At 45.4% G+C, this 16411-nt stretch overlaps 1 protein-coding gene across 1 annotated transcript in view; it reads right to left on the bottom strand.

Moving 5' to 3' along the window:
- Window positions 1-16411, bottom strand: part of TMEM132A (transmembrane protein 132A) — a 65331-nt gene that overhangs the window by 31196 nt on the left and 17724 nt on the right. Inside the window, exons 4-5 of the mRNA XM_075217195.1 lie at window positions 15587-15888; window positions 15365-15508 (exon numbers count right to left, since the gene is read on the bottom strand). Coding sequence (XP_075073296.1) covers window positions 15365-15508; window positions 15587-15888 — 446 coding nt within the window. The remainder of the gene's footprint in view (window positions 1-15364; window positions 15509-15586; window positions 15889-16411) is intronic.

Below are 16411 nucleotides of genomic sequence, written 5' to 3' on the forward strand. Positions count from 1 at the left end.
ACGGCAAAGAATATAAAATACACACAACAGAACTATTTACAGAGCAAAGGAGGGTGCACAGTGTCCCCCAATGGAGTAAGAGAAATCGATTTTACGGTAAATAAAAATCTTTTCTCTTTCCTACCATTGGGGGACACTGCGATACATTGGGGACATACCAAAGCTGCCTCTAAAGGAGGGAATGCTCTTGAACGGCTGCGTGCAATACCTTGCGCCCAAAGCTCGCATCAGAGGATGCAGAGCCCTGCAACCTGTTTAATTTAGAAACTGTATGGACAGATGACCATGTGGCCGCTCTGCATAGCTGCTCCGCCGAAGCATCATGACCCGCCACCCAAGAAGCGCCAACTGCTCTGGTGGAGTGAGCTCTTAATGATACTGAGACAGGCAGATATGCTTGTGCATAAACCAGTCTAATAGTGGAAGTGATCCAGTGGGCAAGTGACTGTTTGGAAGCCGGCCAATCCTGCTTCTGCGCATCATAAAGAACAAAAAAAATCCTTGGTCTTACGGACAGAAGTCGTGCGGTCAACATAACACCGAAGGGCATGAACCACATCCAGCAAGCGTAAGTCTTCATTCGAAGTGAAAGAAGAAGAGGAAGAAGAAGGCGGAGGACGGAAGGCCGGAACCACGTTTTCCTGATTTAAGTGGAACCTTGACACAACCTTCGGAATAAAGGAGGGTTTGGTGCGAAGAGCCGCTATATCCTTGTGGAAAATTAGGAAAGGAGAAGTGCAGCAGAGCGATGTTAATTCCGACACTCTATGAGCTGACGAGATAGCTAAGAGGAGAACTGTTTTCCAAGTGAGATGACGCAAATCCACCGAATCTAGCGGCTCAAACGGTGAATGAATGAGCTAATTGAGCACCAGGTTGAGGTCCCAAGGCTCAACCGGATGAATGAAGGGGGGCTGCACATGAAGAACCCCCTGCAGGAAGGTCTGAATATCCCCGACGGTTGCCAGCTTTCGCTGAAAATAAATGGAGAGTGCCGACACCTGAACCTTAAGGGACCCCAGATGGAGTCCCTAATCTAAGCCGGCCTTCAGAAAAGCCAGCAACCTAGGAAGACTAAACCTGGATGTGTGGAAACCCTGGACCTTGCACCAAAGAATGTATGTCTTCCAAAGTCAATGATATATGGCTGAGGAATACAATTTCCTGGCCTTGATCAGAGTACCGATGACCTCTAGTGAAAATCCCTTGGCCTTGAGAATCAAGGTCTCAATAGCCACATCATCAAAGTTAGGCGATTTAAATCGTGGCAGAAAAAGGGACCTTGAACGAGAAGATCCGGTTGCATTGGCAGACGGAAGGGGGGACCCGCTGCCAGTGTCAATGACTGAAAACTAAGCTCTGCCTGGCCAATGAGGGGCTACCAGAATTGCGAGAACCTGCTCTCTTTTTAACTTTTTCAGTACCCATGAAAGCATGGGAATTGGTGGAAACAGGTACACTTGCCGAAAGTGCCATGGAACGGTCATGGCGTCCGTGAAAAGCGCTTGAGGGTCTCGAGACTTTGAGCAGTACATGGGAACCTGATGGTTTAGTCTGGATGCCATGAGATCGATCTCTGGCATGCCCCAGCATTCTACTAGGAGGGCAAAGACCCACTTGTTGAGAGACCATTCACCCGGATGAACCCTCTGCCTGCTGAGGAAGACGGCCTCCCAATTCTCCATGCCTGGGATGTAATCGGCTTATATCTGGGGTACGTGGCCCTCTGCCCATACCATGATCTTGGCTGTTTCCCGCATGGCCCTTACACTGCAAGTTCCCCCTTGGTGATTTAGATATGCCACGGCCGTGGCATTTTCCGACTGAATTTGAAGAGGCTTCCCTGCCAGAAACCTCTAAGCTTGCGTCAATGTCCTGTACACTGCCCTGAGTTCTAGGACGATGATAGAGAGTGTGTCCTCTTGGACGGACCAGAGGCCCTGAAATCTCAGGGACTGTGTTACTCCTCCCCAGCCTAGCAGACTTACGTCTGTCATAACTAAGGTCCATGGGCTGGTCTGAAGGGTCTGACCCTTGTCCAGATTTTGTCTGGATAACCACGCTAGGGAAAGACGAGTGGGAACTGACAAGTGAATGATCTGTCTGTCTAAATGCTCCCGAGATCTCGATCACTTTCGAAGCATCTCGTGTTGAAGAGGGCGAGAGTGGAATTGTGCGAAGGGCACGGCTTTGAACACCAAAACCATCGTTCTTAAGAGTTTCATGCAGCTTCATTTCTGCACAAGTAAGGTTCTGGGTCTGCGCAGGAGAGTGAGGATCTTGTTTTCCGGTAGATAGACTCTGTGGGTCACTGTATCAAACATGAGACCCAGGAAGCACATGTGCAGAGCCAGAATGAGGGATGATTTGGGTAAATTCAGAATCCACCCATGAGCTTCCAGAAACTGTATAGTGGTCTGGATGTGACAAGACAAGAGAGATGCCGACGGTGCTTTTAGAATGAGATCGTCTAGATAGAGAACTATTGTGACCCCCTTCTGCTGCAGGAGCCCCGCCATGATCACCATGATCTTGGTGAACACTCGGGGAGAGGTCGCTAGGCCGAACGGAATGGCTCTGAACTGGTAATGCCTCCGCAAAGTGGAGGAGGCAATGGTGCCCCCTCCATATGGGAACGTGCAGGTAGGCATCCTTGATGTCTATGGAGGCCAGAAACTCCCCCTGCTCCATTCCGGAGAGGACAATCCGAAGGGACTCCATTATGAACCTTTGCGTTCTTACCTGCAGATTTAAAATTGGACGTAATGATCTATCCTGTTTTAGCACTAGGAAGAGGCTGGAGTAAAACCCCTGACCTCTGTCCTGCTTTGGATTGGGAACAATAACACCGGTCGCCAGCAAATTCAGAATTGCTTTCTGAAATGCCTTGCGCCTGAGGGGACAAAAGGGGGGATTGCTGTGGTGAAGAATATTCATGGTGGAAACTGAACAAGCTCTATGACATAGCCCCGGGACACAATTTCTCGTGTCCAAACATCCGTGTTGGATGTTTGCCACTGGCTCTGGAAACAAAGGCATGCCCTCACCACAGATTCCCGAGGGGGAAGACTGTCACACTGCAGGCTTATTGCCCGGCCTTGAGGCCACTCGCCTAATAGCACCCCTGCCTCTGCTATAATTCCTCTGGAGACAGAGGACTGGCCTCTCAACGGGGTGCCCTGGCCTCGGCCAAAGGAACAAAAGGACCGAAAACGTCCCTGTTGAGGTCTACTGGAACCCATGGGAAGAGCGTTGCTCTTTCCTCCTGTGGCCACCTGAATGACCTTCTCTAACTCTGATCCGAAGAGAATTACTCCATCAAAAGGCAAACCCTCTAGAGCTTGCTTTGAATCAACATCCGCTGTTCAACAGTGTTAACCATAAGGTACGCCGAGCAGCGATAATGAGGGCAGAGAATCTGGCATAGACAGACACAGCATCTATGGCTGCCTGGCCTACATAATCAGAAGCGTCAAGGATATGTTCAGCTAAAGAAAATTTCTGCGTGTGGGGAGTCATCTTGAATACCCTTAACCAGCAGTTCTGCCAAAAGCTGTATAGCCCAGGCAACCGCCATAGTGTGTCTAAACATACTGCCTGTCACAACGTAAGGTGAACGGAGGGCCTGATCGCACTTTTTGTCAGTGGGATCCTTTAGAGCAACCTGCTCCTGAGTCGGAATAGCCGAAGAGGAAGACAACCGTGCCACAAGGGTGTACACCCTAGGGGAAGCTTCCCATTTTTTGAAGTCTTCTGGCGGAAGCGGGTAAAAGGATCTAAATTTACCCGGCATCATAAACTGCTTATTTGGCCTCTGTCATGCATCAGATACCATCTCCATCATTTGAGGGGATGGAGGAAAAGCAGCCACCTGCGCATTAGTCTTTTTAAAAGGGAGAACCCTGAAGGGGCCATGGATTCAGGTTCAGCAAACCCTAGAGAATGTCTGATACCCAGAATAAGGTTATCTATATTCTGGGCGGGGAAGAATCTACTGAGCTAATGGAGTATCCTCCTGCTGATGAAAGTCTACCTCACCTTCCTCTTCTGAGGAATGGTCAGAGTCTTGACCGCGGCCCTGCGTTGCATCAGAGAAGATTCTCTTGGCCCTGTGTAAAGGTGTAAGCGGGCGTTCCTCTTCCTGAACGGATTGTGAAGATGTTCCTGCGTCTGCTAGTGAATGTGTAGAAGAAGTGTGTGAAACAGAACCCTCACGTACCTCTGCAGATTGCATCATCGCCCAGGTGAGATCCGCCATGGCTGATGTCAGTGACTTAGCCCAGGCCGATTCTTCCATGACTGCCGCCCCCTGTGCTGGAGCGCGTCGTTTTTGGATTTCAGCCTTGCATGCCATGCAGCGAAAATCCTGGTTAGGCTGTTCAACAGATAATTTAGCATTATGTTTGGCACAGGTATAATGCAGTACATACATGGCAGAGCATCCCTTGCGTTTGGATGTCCCCCTCTCAGATATATTTAAAATATATATAGGTTAAATACAATATACACTGTAGAAAACTGTATTCTGTTGTCTAGAAAAGTCTGAGAACAAAGGCCCGACTACAAACAAAACGGATCTTACCAGGTTTCTATACCAGGTAAATCCTAGAAAATACACCAATCTGAAGACACTGCACAACAGTACTGATTGTGTAAGCAGCCTAGTAAAATAAGATAATCATTTGTTAAAGATTGCAATAAGAGTGCAATGATTCCAGTAGAGGAGAGGCAGAGCAGAGGAGCAGCGTGCAGCCCAATGTCCAAGTTCCACAATGAAAGATGGCCGCTTCCACGCCAGGAAGTAGAGAGGACATCCTTCCTATAGCCCTCGCTAAAAATGGCTGCCTCCCTTAATCGCTGATGCCTTTGTCTGGCAATCAGCGTGCGATAATAAGGCTGCCGATATAGAGGAGTCTCCACACTACAGTGCCCAGGTGCGTGGGCTCAGCAACTGAATCGCCTCCTATTGAGCGCGAACGTTTGCTCTTTCCCCCGCTGCTCGTGTCTAGGGGTGGAGTTCTGCTGCCGGAAAGTAGAACGGGCCGGCGGACAGGAAAGGCTGATACAGATTCACTCCCGTCCTCCTAACATACTGGGGCCGCGGCCGTCTAAATGGCCGAAGGAAACAAATATTTTGTGTCCCCCAGAAGAGAGCTAACCACTAGCCTATAGAGGGTCTCAGCTTAATTAAATCTAAGGCCCCTATAGCTAGTCTCTAGGGGGATCGCCGACAGAGTTTCTAGGAAGGGACACTGAGCTTACTTGCACCGGCACCCAGAGTGAACAGAGCTGAAGTCCTATTCACTCCTCTGGGTCTTGAGATCGAGGTCCCGCACTGCACCTAAATGGGAAATAAAATAAAAAACGTGAAAAATAACCTAACACTAATACAAGTATAAGAAGAAGCCTATACCAAAGTGACCTATCTACTAAGGCATTTAAAAAAAACTGAGGTATCCAAAGGAGAGGAGGGGCATAGTAGGGGAGGAGAGTGAAAATCAAAGAAGTTGAAAAGTGCCTAAACTCCTAGTCCCACTACTATACCCTAATGTATTGCAGTGTCCCCCAATGGTAGGAAAGAGAAAAAAAAATGTTCAATATCAGGCTTATCTGAATCATCATCCCATTTAAAGCGTTGTCACAATTCCGAAACAAGCGGCAACAAAGTAATGTATTATGCAGCAAAACCACCCTACGCGTTTCAAGTAGAGCATTAGGGGTGAAAGGTTTGGCTCCCACCCTCAAAGTTTCCAAACAGAGCATCTTCTTGAACCTCAAGGGCCGTTTCTTCTATATCTTTTAGGAGTTCACCATTCAGCTTCTGGATTTGGGTCTTCCTTTGGGACCATTTTATGACGATTACATATAAGCCAAAATGTATTGTTTTATTGTACACAATTTGTATTAGATGTATACACATTATCTTGGTGTCAAATGATTACTGCACTATGAGCACTCTCTGGCTCTATTTATGTATATTACACACACACACACACACACACACACACTATATCTCCCAAGAAAGGATGCAGGAACTAGTAATAGATGCAGAAAGGAAATGGTAATAGATCCACGGTATTTAGCAAAGGTTAACATTTAATAAAAGAACATTACATAGTTATGCCCAACAATCATTTCAGTGTCTCTAACTGCAGAAATTGAGAAAAAAAAAAGAAGCTATAATGTATGCTAAGTTTCAAACACCAAAGGCACGTACACCTAAACCTTTTCTAATTTTTTTTCTTTTTTCTTTAAACAAAAACTGATTAACTAAAACACAGACATCTAAACCACATATACACCTATGTGCTGTTTTAACTTGCCATCTGGCTCTTGGAGCCCAACAGAATTCTTTTACAATAGGAGAAACAATTGTTTCTCCTATTATAACTGGCACTATGTGAGCACTACAGCCAGCAGTGTGTGTTAGACCACTGACCACCAGTCATGGCATGAGCAATAACCTCCAACATTTTTGAATATTACTGCAAAATTACACTGCCCCCACCCGGCGGCTTCTTAATGCCATCCAGCTAACAAATATTTTCTGAGGAGAACACTGATCTTGGTGATCCCATTACTGAACCCAGCACCTGACTCCCAGTACTCTGTAAAAATACTAAAATAGTGTAATATTGTATAATACAGTTTTTTTTTTATATTTCTTTATTGAAGAATGTCAAACATGTACACATCAGTAAATAAATTAGAACAAAGATATGTTTATACTTAATAATCATGAACCATGACACATAGTATGAGGAAAGTCGTCATATGTGAGTCACTGAAGTGAACTATAAATATGATATCACACATAAGATACAAAAGCCTGGAGAGACCGAGGCAACACAAGCACTCTCCTAGTCCAGAAAGATAGGTGGGTCTTGCATGAATATTCTAGTTTCGTACCAAAGGGTGTGTTGAAAACATTTTTGTATTTGTTCTCTCAGCGGGACTGACAAAGTGCCAACAAAGCTCTCCCAAGTGTCAAAAAATCTCCCTGTGTATTTTGTTTTTGGAGGGAGGCTTCCAACCAGTCCATTTTCATGGCAAAGAACATTTTTTCTTTAAAGAGGTCTAGTGTGGGGGATGTGCTCTGGATCCACATGTGGAGGATGCATTTTCTTGCCACTGCCTGCATTTGGTGGGAGAATGTCCAATATAGCCCAGTCTGGTGTGAAAGGGAGATAATTTACCAGATCAGCAGTAGCAAACCTCCACATGCGTATCCATAACCCTCTAATAACCGGACAACCCCAGAAACAATGAAACAAGTCTGCCCCTCCCATCCCACATTTAGGACACCTATCATTATCTGACAGACCCATAGCCAATCTGCATAATACAGTTAATAAAAAAAAAAAAAAGGGCAAGTATCACACTTACATAAAATCAAATACAAAGTGCATATAATGATATCTTTATGGTACTCATCTAGGATGCATGCATTCTCGCGAGACTTGTGATAGTCAGTTCTTACCAAGTCTCCATGGCAGCCTCACTATGGGACACGCGACATCCAGTTCTCAGAGAATCTCGTACCACGATATCCAAGTAAATGATAGCAATCCCATGAGGATTGCTATCATTTACTTGGATAAATGAGGATTGCTATCATTTACTTGGATAAATGAGGATTGCTATCATTTACTTGGATAAATGAGGATTGCTATCATTTACTTGGATATTGTGGTACGAGATTCTCTGAGAACTGGATGTTGCATGTCCCATAGTGAGGCTGCCATGGAGACTTGGTAAGAACTGACTATCACAAGTCCCGCGAGAATGCATGCATCCTAGATGAGTACCATAAAGATACCATTATATGCACTTTGTATGTGATTTTATGCAAGTGTGATACTTACCCTTTTTTTTATTAAAAACTGTATTATACAATATTACACTATTTTAGTCTTTTTACTGCACTTATAGTTCTGAGGTCCCAGCTGTATTCGGTGATTCCCCTTCCAAAGAGAAGTGTCGGCATTGGAGGCTTGTAGCAGTATTAGAGACATCATCATGTCACGATCTGCCTGCAGCATACTGCTTTGCCTGGCAGCTCCTGCCTCCTGGACTATAAGACTTTATCATTGGTGTTCATTTCTTGTGTTTGCAGCAGTACCTCTGATTACCAGAGGTGCTGCTATTGTGCCTGTTGTGCTCCTAGTTACCTAGGAGTTAACTCTGCTTCACTAATTATTCCATGCACCTGGGTGTGTTCTCATTTCCCTTTATATACCTGTCACTCCCAGCACACCTTGCTGGTTATTGATGTCATATCCTGTTGTTGCACTCTGTGGATTCTTCCTCCTGTGATCATGCTGCATTGGGATCCCAACATACATTCTGCTGCCCTGTTTTCATCTGTGAACCTGGTACTTTCCTGTGCATCTCCCTGTACTTGCTGCCTGGAATCTTTCCACACCTCCTGTTTACCTGCAACTGTGTATACCTGTTTTTTTCTACAAGACCATTATTACATCATCTGTTCAGTCTCTCCAGCAATAAACATTGTTTGTTTTTTCACCTATCTATGGCTCCTTAGCTGTATTTCTACATTGATCCGTGACACATCAGCTATACAGACAAACATAAAAGGTTTTATATCTGGTACGCAGAAATATTATCAGTGGTGATCTCACCTGGGATTGGATATATTGTGTTCCCACGAGTGTTTTATTTATTTATTCACTATTTTGGTCCTGTTTTTATCTTGAGAGTCACAAAAAACATTATATCACACTTCATTTACTCTCACATTGTTGTTTAACATATATTGTGGTAATACACTATGTGGCGCCCTGTTCCATATATAATATATATACATACACATACACACACACACACACACACACACACACACCATAAATATATATGGCTCCCAAGAGAGTATTTGATCATATGTATATATTTAAATATAGTTTTATATTTATATATCGTTTTCTTTCTTTTAGAACACAAAAGTAGTGATGGCAGGGTGATGTAATGATGGAAATGCAAAAAGAATGTCCGCAAACAAGATATTTTGCTGTCAGCACTTTGTGATTCATACATTTCAACTGCAATTAGCACAGGCTAATTAGCACAGCATATCCGTCATCAACAAAAAGAGGATTTTTATACTCACGATAAATCCGTTTCTCTGATTCCATCTGGGGGACAATGCTTACCATGGGGTTGTGTGAGGGGATTAGGAGTTTGGCACTTAACTGGTTAACTCTGTTAATGCATGCTGCTGACAGACCCCTCCCCCTTGCAGCCTTCAGTTTAAATATTAAGCCCCAAGGAAGGGGAGTCAACCAACCAAAAGACCACATAGCAGAAGAGCAGAAGGGAGGGAACGCATTGTCCCCCAGCTAGAATCAGAGAAAAGGATTTATCGCGAGTATAAAAATCCTCTCTCTCCCTTTCATCCAATCTGGGGGACACTGCTTACCATGGAGACTTTTTAAAGCAGCCCCCTTAAGCGAGGGACCGCTCCGACAGCCCGGCACGTAGAGCACTACGGCCAAAAATGACGTCTGCCGACGCAAAGACATTGAATTGGTAAAATTTAGTGAAGGTATGGACCGAGTACCATGTGGATGCTCTGCATAACGGATTCCGCTGAGGCCCCATTTCACGCAGCCCAAGACGCCCCACAGAACGGGTAGAATGGGCAACAATACGCTCTGGCACAGGTCGGTTAGCATTGATAGAAGCCTGCTTAATGGTCGACGTCAGCCATCTTGCAATAGATTGCTTGGAGGCCCGCCAACCACGTTTTGAGAAATAAAATAAAATAAACAAGGAATCTATACGGCGAATCTTAGATGTCCTAAGGACATAGATTCGGAGAGCTCTGACTACATCCAGAAATTTCATGGGTCCTGTTCCAGGCACCTGTGAGTCGTCCGTGAACACCGGAACCACTATTTATTGGTTTACATGGAAACCGGAAGCTACTTTAGGCAGGAAAGATGGCACTGTTCTGAGAACTGCCCTATCATCATGAAACACCAAATAAGGTTCTCGACATGAAAGGGCCCCAGCTCGGAAACTTTACGAGCTGATGCGATTGGAAGAAAAAAAACTACTTTCCATGTTAAAAACTGAAACTCCACAGTCTGTAACGGTTCAAAGGGAGGTTCTTGAAGCATATTAAGGACCAGGTTAAGATCCCAGGGTGCCGTGGGTGGAACATATGGAGGCTGAATATGCAGGACTCCCTGAAGGAAGGTCCTGACATCCGGTATGTCTGCCACGCGTCGGTGAAAAAAAACACTGAAAGAGCCGAAATCTGCACTTTTAAGGATCCTAGGCGAAGACCCCTATCCAGGTCATCCTGGAGAAAGGCAAGAAACCTAGAGAGTCGGAACGAATCCGAGTGGCAGGTCCGGTTCTCACACCATCTAATGTATGCAAGCCAGATACGGTGGTAGATCCGAGCAGAAACTGGTTTTCTAGCTTTGAGGAGGGTATCCAATACTCGTGAAGGGAACCCTCTGGCCGTCCAAAGGTTGGCTTCAGCAGCCATGCTGTTAAATTCAGCCACGGTAAGTCTTGATGTAGGAATGGTCCCTGAAGTAGAAGGTCTTCTCAAAGAGGTAGCCGAAGAACTGGACCTACCGCCATTAACAGAATCTTTAGATACCAGACCCTCCACGGCCAAGCTGGAGCCACCAGAGTGACTGGCAGTCCGCCCTGCTTGGCTCTCCGAAGGACCGGGGGAATCATGGAAATGGGAGGGAATAGGTATGCTAACCCGAAGTCCCAGAGCATTGTCATTACGTCTACCGCCACTGTCAAGGGATCTCTTGCCCTTGAGCAAAACTGTAGGACCTTTCTGTTGTGGCGAGACGCCATTTGGTGTCGGTCCGGGATCCCCCACTGAACGACTAGAGACTGAAAAACCTCCGGATGAAGAGCTCATTCCCCCAGCAGAATTGCATGCTGGATTAGATAGTCTGCTTGCCAATTCTGGATGCCTGGAATAAAGACTGCGGAAATGACGGGGACGTGGTTTTCGGCCCAGGTGAAAATCTGAGTCATCACCTCCACTGCTCTTGCACTCCTGGTGCCTCCCTATCTGTTGACCTACGACACTGCCGGGGTGTTGTCGGACTGCAGACGGACCGGTTGGCCATGAAGGATGGACTGTGCACCCTGTAAAATCCTTTAACCCAGCTTTTAGTTCTAACATGTTGATGGGGAGAGAGGTCTCTTGAGTAGCCCAGAGCACCTGAAGTCTGAGATGAAGGACTACAGCCCCCCACCCTCGAAGGCTGGCATCTGTGGATACTAAAAGATCCAAGGCCTTGGGGCAAAGGACCTGCCCACTAGCAAGTTGTCCCGGACTATCCGTCATGCAAGTTGTCCCGGACTATCCACCAGCCGAATCACTCTCTTTGTGGTCTCATTAGAAGCAAAGAGTGGATTCGACCATAAGGGAGAGTCTCGAAGGTCAACACCATCTTTCCTAGTAAGCGCATGCACAGGAGGACCAACGGTCTCTGGAAGGACAAAATTCGCATCGCCCAGTACTGCAGGGATCGTATCTTGTCCTCTGGAAGAAACGCACTCTGATTGATGGTATCCATTATAAGTCCCAAAAAAGTCCTTCTCTGGCAAGGTATTCACTGGGATTTGGCTTCGATTAGTAAGTCGTCCAGATAGAGCACTAATTGCACACCTCTGAAATGAAAATAAGCCGCCATTACCGCCATAATTTTTGTAAACACCCTTGGTGCGGTGGCAAGGCCAAACGGAAGAGGCCTGAACTGGTAGTGAGCAGATCCTACCAGAAATCTGAGAAGAGCCTGATGTGCCTTCCAGATAGGAACAAGAAGGTAGGCATCCTTGAGATCTATCGACGCCATGAGCCGATTGGTCTCCAGTCCGTTGATAACTGATCTCGGAGATTCCTTTTCGAAATCTGAGCACCTGCAGGTGACGGTTCAACTGTTTTAGGTTTAAGATGGGGCAGAAGGAGCCATCCGGCTTTTGGACCAAAAAGAGATTGGAGCAGAATCCTTGTCTCTTTTGATTTTCCGGAACTACCTGGATAACTCCTGCTGAAAGAATAGAGGCAACACAGCGAAGCATTGCCTGTCTTCTTTGTGGATGGCGGGGCAAGCTGTTGCAAAGAACCTGTGAGGGACTGGGCCCGCTAGGTCTATTATGTAACCTCTTGTCATGATCCCTTGAATCCACCTGTCCTCGGAGGACTCTGCCCACTGATCCCGGAACAGTAGCAGACGTCCCCCCACTCCCACCGCCGCTAGAAGAGGAGGGATGGTTGTCATGCTGCCGGTTTATACGGGAGCTTAGAAGAGTGACGGCTTGTGGAGGAGGTGGAGAAAGACCTACCTCGGAGTGAGTGTCCTCTGGTGCCAAAAGATCTGGACCCGAGTGTCTTGCCTTTGCCAGATGGGCCCCCTCGAAAGGGCTGTCTAAATGAGCCAAACAAACATGGCAAGAAAGAAGTTTTACATCCAGTGGCCTGGGAAATTATGCTATCCAATTTCGAGCCAAATAACACTCCACTGGAATAAGGGAGGGACTCCAAAGACTTTTAGATTCGGTGTCCGCATCCCAGGACCTCAGCCATAGGGCTCTTCTAGTCGCCACTGCTGTTGCTGAAACAGAGGAAGAAATGGAAGCTGCGTTCTGGGCAGCCTCATAGACATACCCTGAAGCCTCCTTAAGGTGCAGGACAAGGGGAAGCAGGTCAGAATCCTGCAAAGCTGTAGTCAACTGGTCAGTCCATGTTTCCATAGCTCTGGCAACCCATGCTGATGAAAACATGAGTCTGAATGAAGAACCTGCTGCCGTGTAGATATTCTTTAAGAAAGCTTCTATCTTGCAGTCAGTGGGGTCCTGCAAGGAAGCTGTTCCTGGAACCGGAAGTGTAGTGTGGCGAGCCCGTCTTCTGACCTTTTTAAATAGACTACGATCTGTAGATCTAGTCTCCTCTATGGCCAGAAGTCCCAGTGCCTGACACACTGCTACCACCAGGTCATCAATCCCCTGATATCTGGGAGACTCCTGTGGGTCCGTAACCTGTGCGTAATCAGAATCCTCCAACACCTCACTCTCCTTTTCTGAGGATCTCTCTGAGTCAGAGAGGGACAGAAGGGGGTTAGAGGACCTTTGTCTATTTTTTCTAGGTAAATGTCTTGGGTCCTCCAAAAACCGGTTTAACCAATCTAGGCCCCTGACTAATGATGTAGACCAAGCCAGCTCTCCCATAAGGGAGGCTTGAGATGGCAAAGTAGAGGGATCTCCCGCTTGTCCGGAAACAACGGACTCGGCAGTCCCCATGGTCTCTCCTGAACGAAGAGAGGCTATCGTTCCAGAGGTTGAAGGGAGTACCGCAGCAACCGCTGGATTTTCTGAGGGTTTACAAAGCAGCTGTACCAATGTGGTAACCCTCTGCATCAGGGCAGCTGGTGTTTCCATTATGGCTAGGGCGCTAGTCTGTGGCTGTGCCACCATGGGAGCCCCATCCACAGTCAGTACAGGGCGCCCCCGGGTCCTGCTGTTCAATGGGTAATTTAACTTTACACTTGGAACAAGTATAATACTTAGCATGAGGTGCTTTACCCTGGTCAGACATTTTAAGGTAACACAGTGCAGCAAAAAAATGTAAAAACAGGCAAACACACAAGAAGCAGGCAGAAGACACTAACTGATCTTTGACAAGGGTCAAAATATAGTATCCCTGTATAAAAAGTTATATATGAGAGCAAGAGTATCTATACAGGGAATACACTATACCCCACTATATTTAAATGCCTACATAAATCTTCCAATACATCTCTATCTATAGAATAGGGAGTATAGAAAAAAAAAAAAAAAGATTTTGGTACTTAGCTTCCAGGGCTAAGCTATCAGGAGAAGGAGAAGTCTGTCAGCTGCTCTGCTCTGCTATTTTCCAGAAGGAGTTGACTCTTTTTCCAGGCAGATTTGGCGCCTTGGGCGAGTCCACTCTTCCACTGCAGACGTGGGAGCTCTATTATCTCAGCTCTCCCCGTCCTGCACTTGCTGCACTGGCTGACAAGGGCGATTTACTGCTTCTCTATAAGCAGTAATTGCCGTTAGGTTCTTTCCCCGGGCAGATCTCCAGATCCTGCGGCCGGATACAAAGTTCTCCCCCTCCTTTTTTTGAGGAGGGGACTTGGAATAGACCACAATGTCAGCCTGCGACGGCAGGGTTTACTGGCGCTCTCTGCCTCCGTGTTAGCGCTAGTAACCTGGTAACAAACAGCGTGACAGCGGCTTATATGAGCCGCCCGTAATTCTAGACAGAAGCCACACAAACATGAAAAAAAATCCTGCCGTTAGTGAGAGCCGTCCAGCTCTCATCTGACAGCAGCTTCTTTACCAGTGTGCTCTGTGCGGAAAACGGAGCACACCTCTGCATAGCAAAGTTAAAATAAAATTAAATAAATCACTTAGCTACTGGTGAAGATTTTTTTCTTCTAAGTGAGCACAACTCCCTTGGGCACTCAACAAAAACTGGAGGCTGCGGGGAGATTGCAGAGGGGAGGGGTCTGTCAGCAGCATGCATTAGAGTTAACCAGTTAAGTGCCAAACTCCTTCTTCCCTCACACAACCCCATGGTAAGCAGTGTCCCGCAGATTGGATGAAAGAGAAAAGTGCTGTATCAATATTCACAAACATGTAGTCTATAAATTCACTAAGAAGAAATGCTCATGAATATTTTGCTTGAAGTGTCTCAGTGATATCATCACTGACTATTGCTTTAACAGACAAAAGGACTGCCTCAGCGTGTATAGATGACCAAACTGAATCACTTTTTGTAAGCAACTTTAAAAGGTTGATATCGTATAGCAGTTTATCATAAAGCTGATATTCCTAACCAGTGTGTACAGACACATTTGTGTGTCATCAGAATACGTGTGTCAGAAGACTTCATGCGCAAAAGGAGAAAAGTATTAATAAATGAAATCTATTCATTCAATAAGGATTGTAAGTGAATTATATTTTTATCACAAGTTAAACCTAGATATAAATTTACTTTAAGTTTGACATTTATCTAGGTTTCCTACCAATGGGTCTTCACAACAAATGTAAAATTAATCTCCACACGAAAAAAAATGTGTTAATCATTGTCTTGAGAGGCTTGAAAGTTTGCAATCCTTTAACAAAATTAAAATGACAAAATATGCTGTACACAACACATTTACACTTGGTGTATATTGAGAACAGTGTATACATTATGTATATGTAATTATTATTAATGTTTGCTTTACTGGATCTTCCAAGGGCATGAACACTTGTGACTAGCTAAAAGAAATATTTGAATCATGAACTCCCAGAAGTCTGTGCATCTGTATCAGGTGTCAACCTGCATCCTCACCTGCGCTCTGAAACTCCTCTGTGTGTCACGTGTCCTATTACAGTATGGTGTTTGGCACCTCGCTGCATCTCCATTTTTACAGCCCAAGTGTTCGGAGCAGCAGAACGAGCAAATAGAAGTTCCAAACCAATACGGCAGCGCACCCTGTAACATGTTAACAGTCTTAGGTCAAATCCAACATATTGCTAATGAGTCAGACAGTAACATCACATATTAACTCACCTCAAGCTGAAGCTAGGCTGTGTCCAGTTGTGTCTGAGACTGATCGAAGCTGTGAACACCTCTCCAGGCAACAGAGTCTTATCAGGAAGTGTGACTATCACAGAGTCCCCCACACTTAGTTGCTGAACTTTTGGTGTGCCCACACTCACTACTTGCACAATCCCTACAATATCTGATCCCTCATCAGAGTGTTGGCATTCTTCTGCGACAGAGTAATGCAGGGTCACATTCACAGGGAGCGAGACAAGAGTGAACCAGAAAGGTGAAAAAAGAAGCTCCACCACACAGACATCAAGAGGAAGCTGAAAAGAGGAATATTGCATATTACAATCAACAACCAACCTCAGAATGTGTGCGTCAATATAAAGCATTTGAAATGGCATGGTAACTGAAAAGGACACTCTAAAATCTAATGTACAATAAAACGAAAGGTTTACAATCAGACAAAAGGCTCAGCATTTATTTGCACAATTTTTATGCTACTAGGTTTAAGACGAGAAAATATGTGGTGTATGGATTCCCTTTGTAAAGTAATGTTCCCCAATGCTCCCTTCTGGTGTAAAAACTAGTGGCATAAAATTGGGCATATTAGAGAACAAAAACAAACTCTAAGGACCTCTCAAATAAAAAGGTATGGTCATAGTTGTAATATTGTTGCAATGCATTATATTTTAATGGGGACTTTATTAATATGTCTAAATTTTAAACTTTTTTTCAGCATCACAATATTTTCTGTGCAATGTGGCAAAACATATGTACATAACATTATCAAATCAACCGGTTACCAGGCATATAGATGTATATAGTGTAAAGCAGGAATACATC

Source organism: Mixophyes fleayi, chromosome 6 (genome assembly GCF_038048845.1).
Source record: "Mixophyes fleayi isolate aMixFle1 chromosome 6, aMixFle1.hap1, whole genome shotgun sequence".
Taxonomy (NCBI): Eukaryota; Metazoa; Chordata; class Amphibia; order Anura; family Limnodynastidae; genus Mixophyes; species Mixophyes fleayi.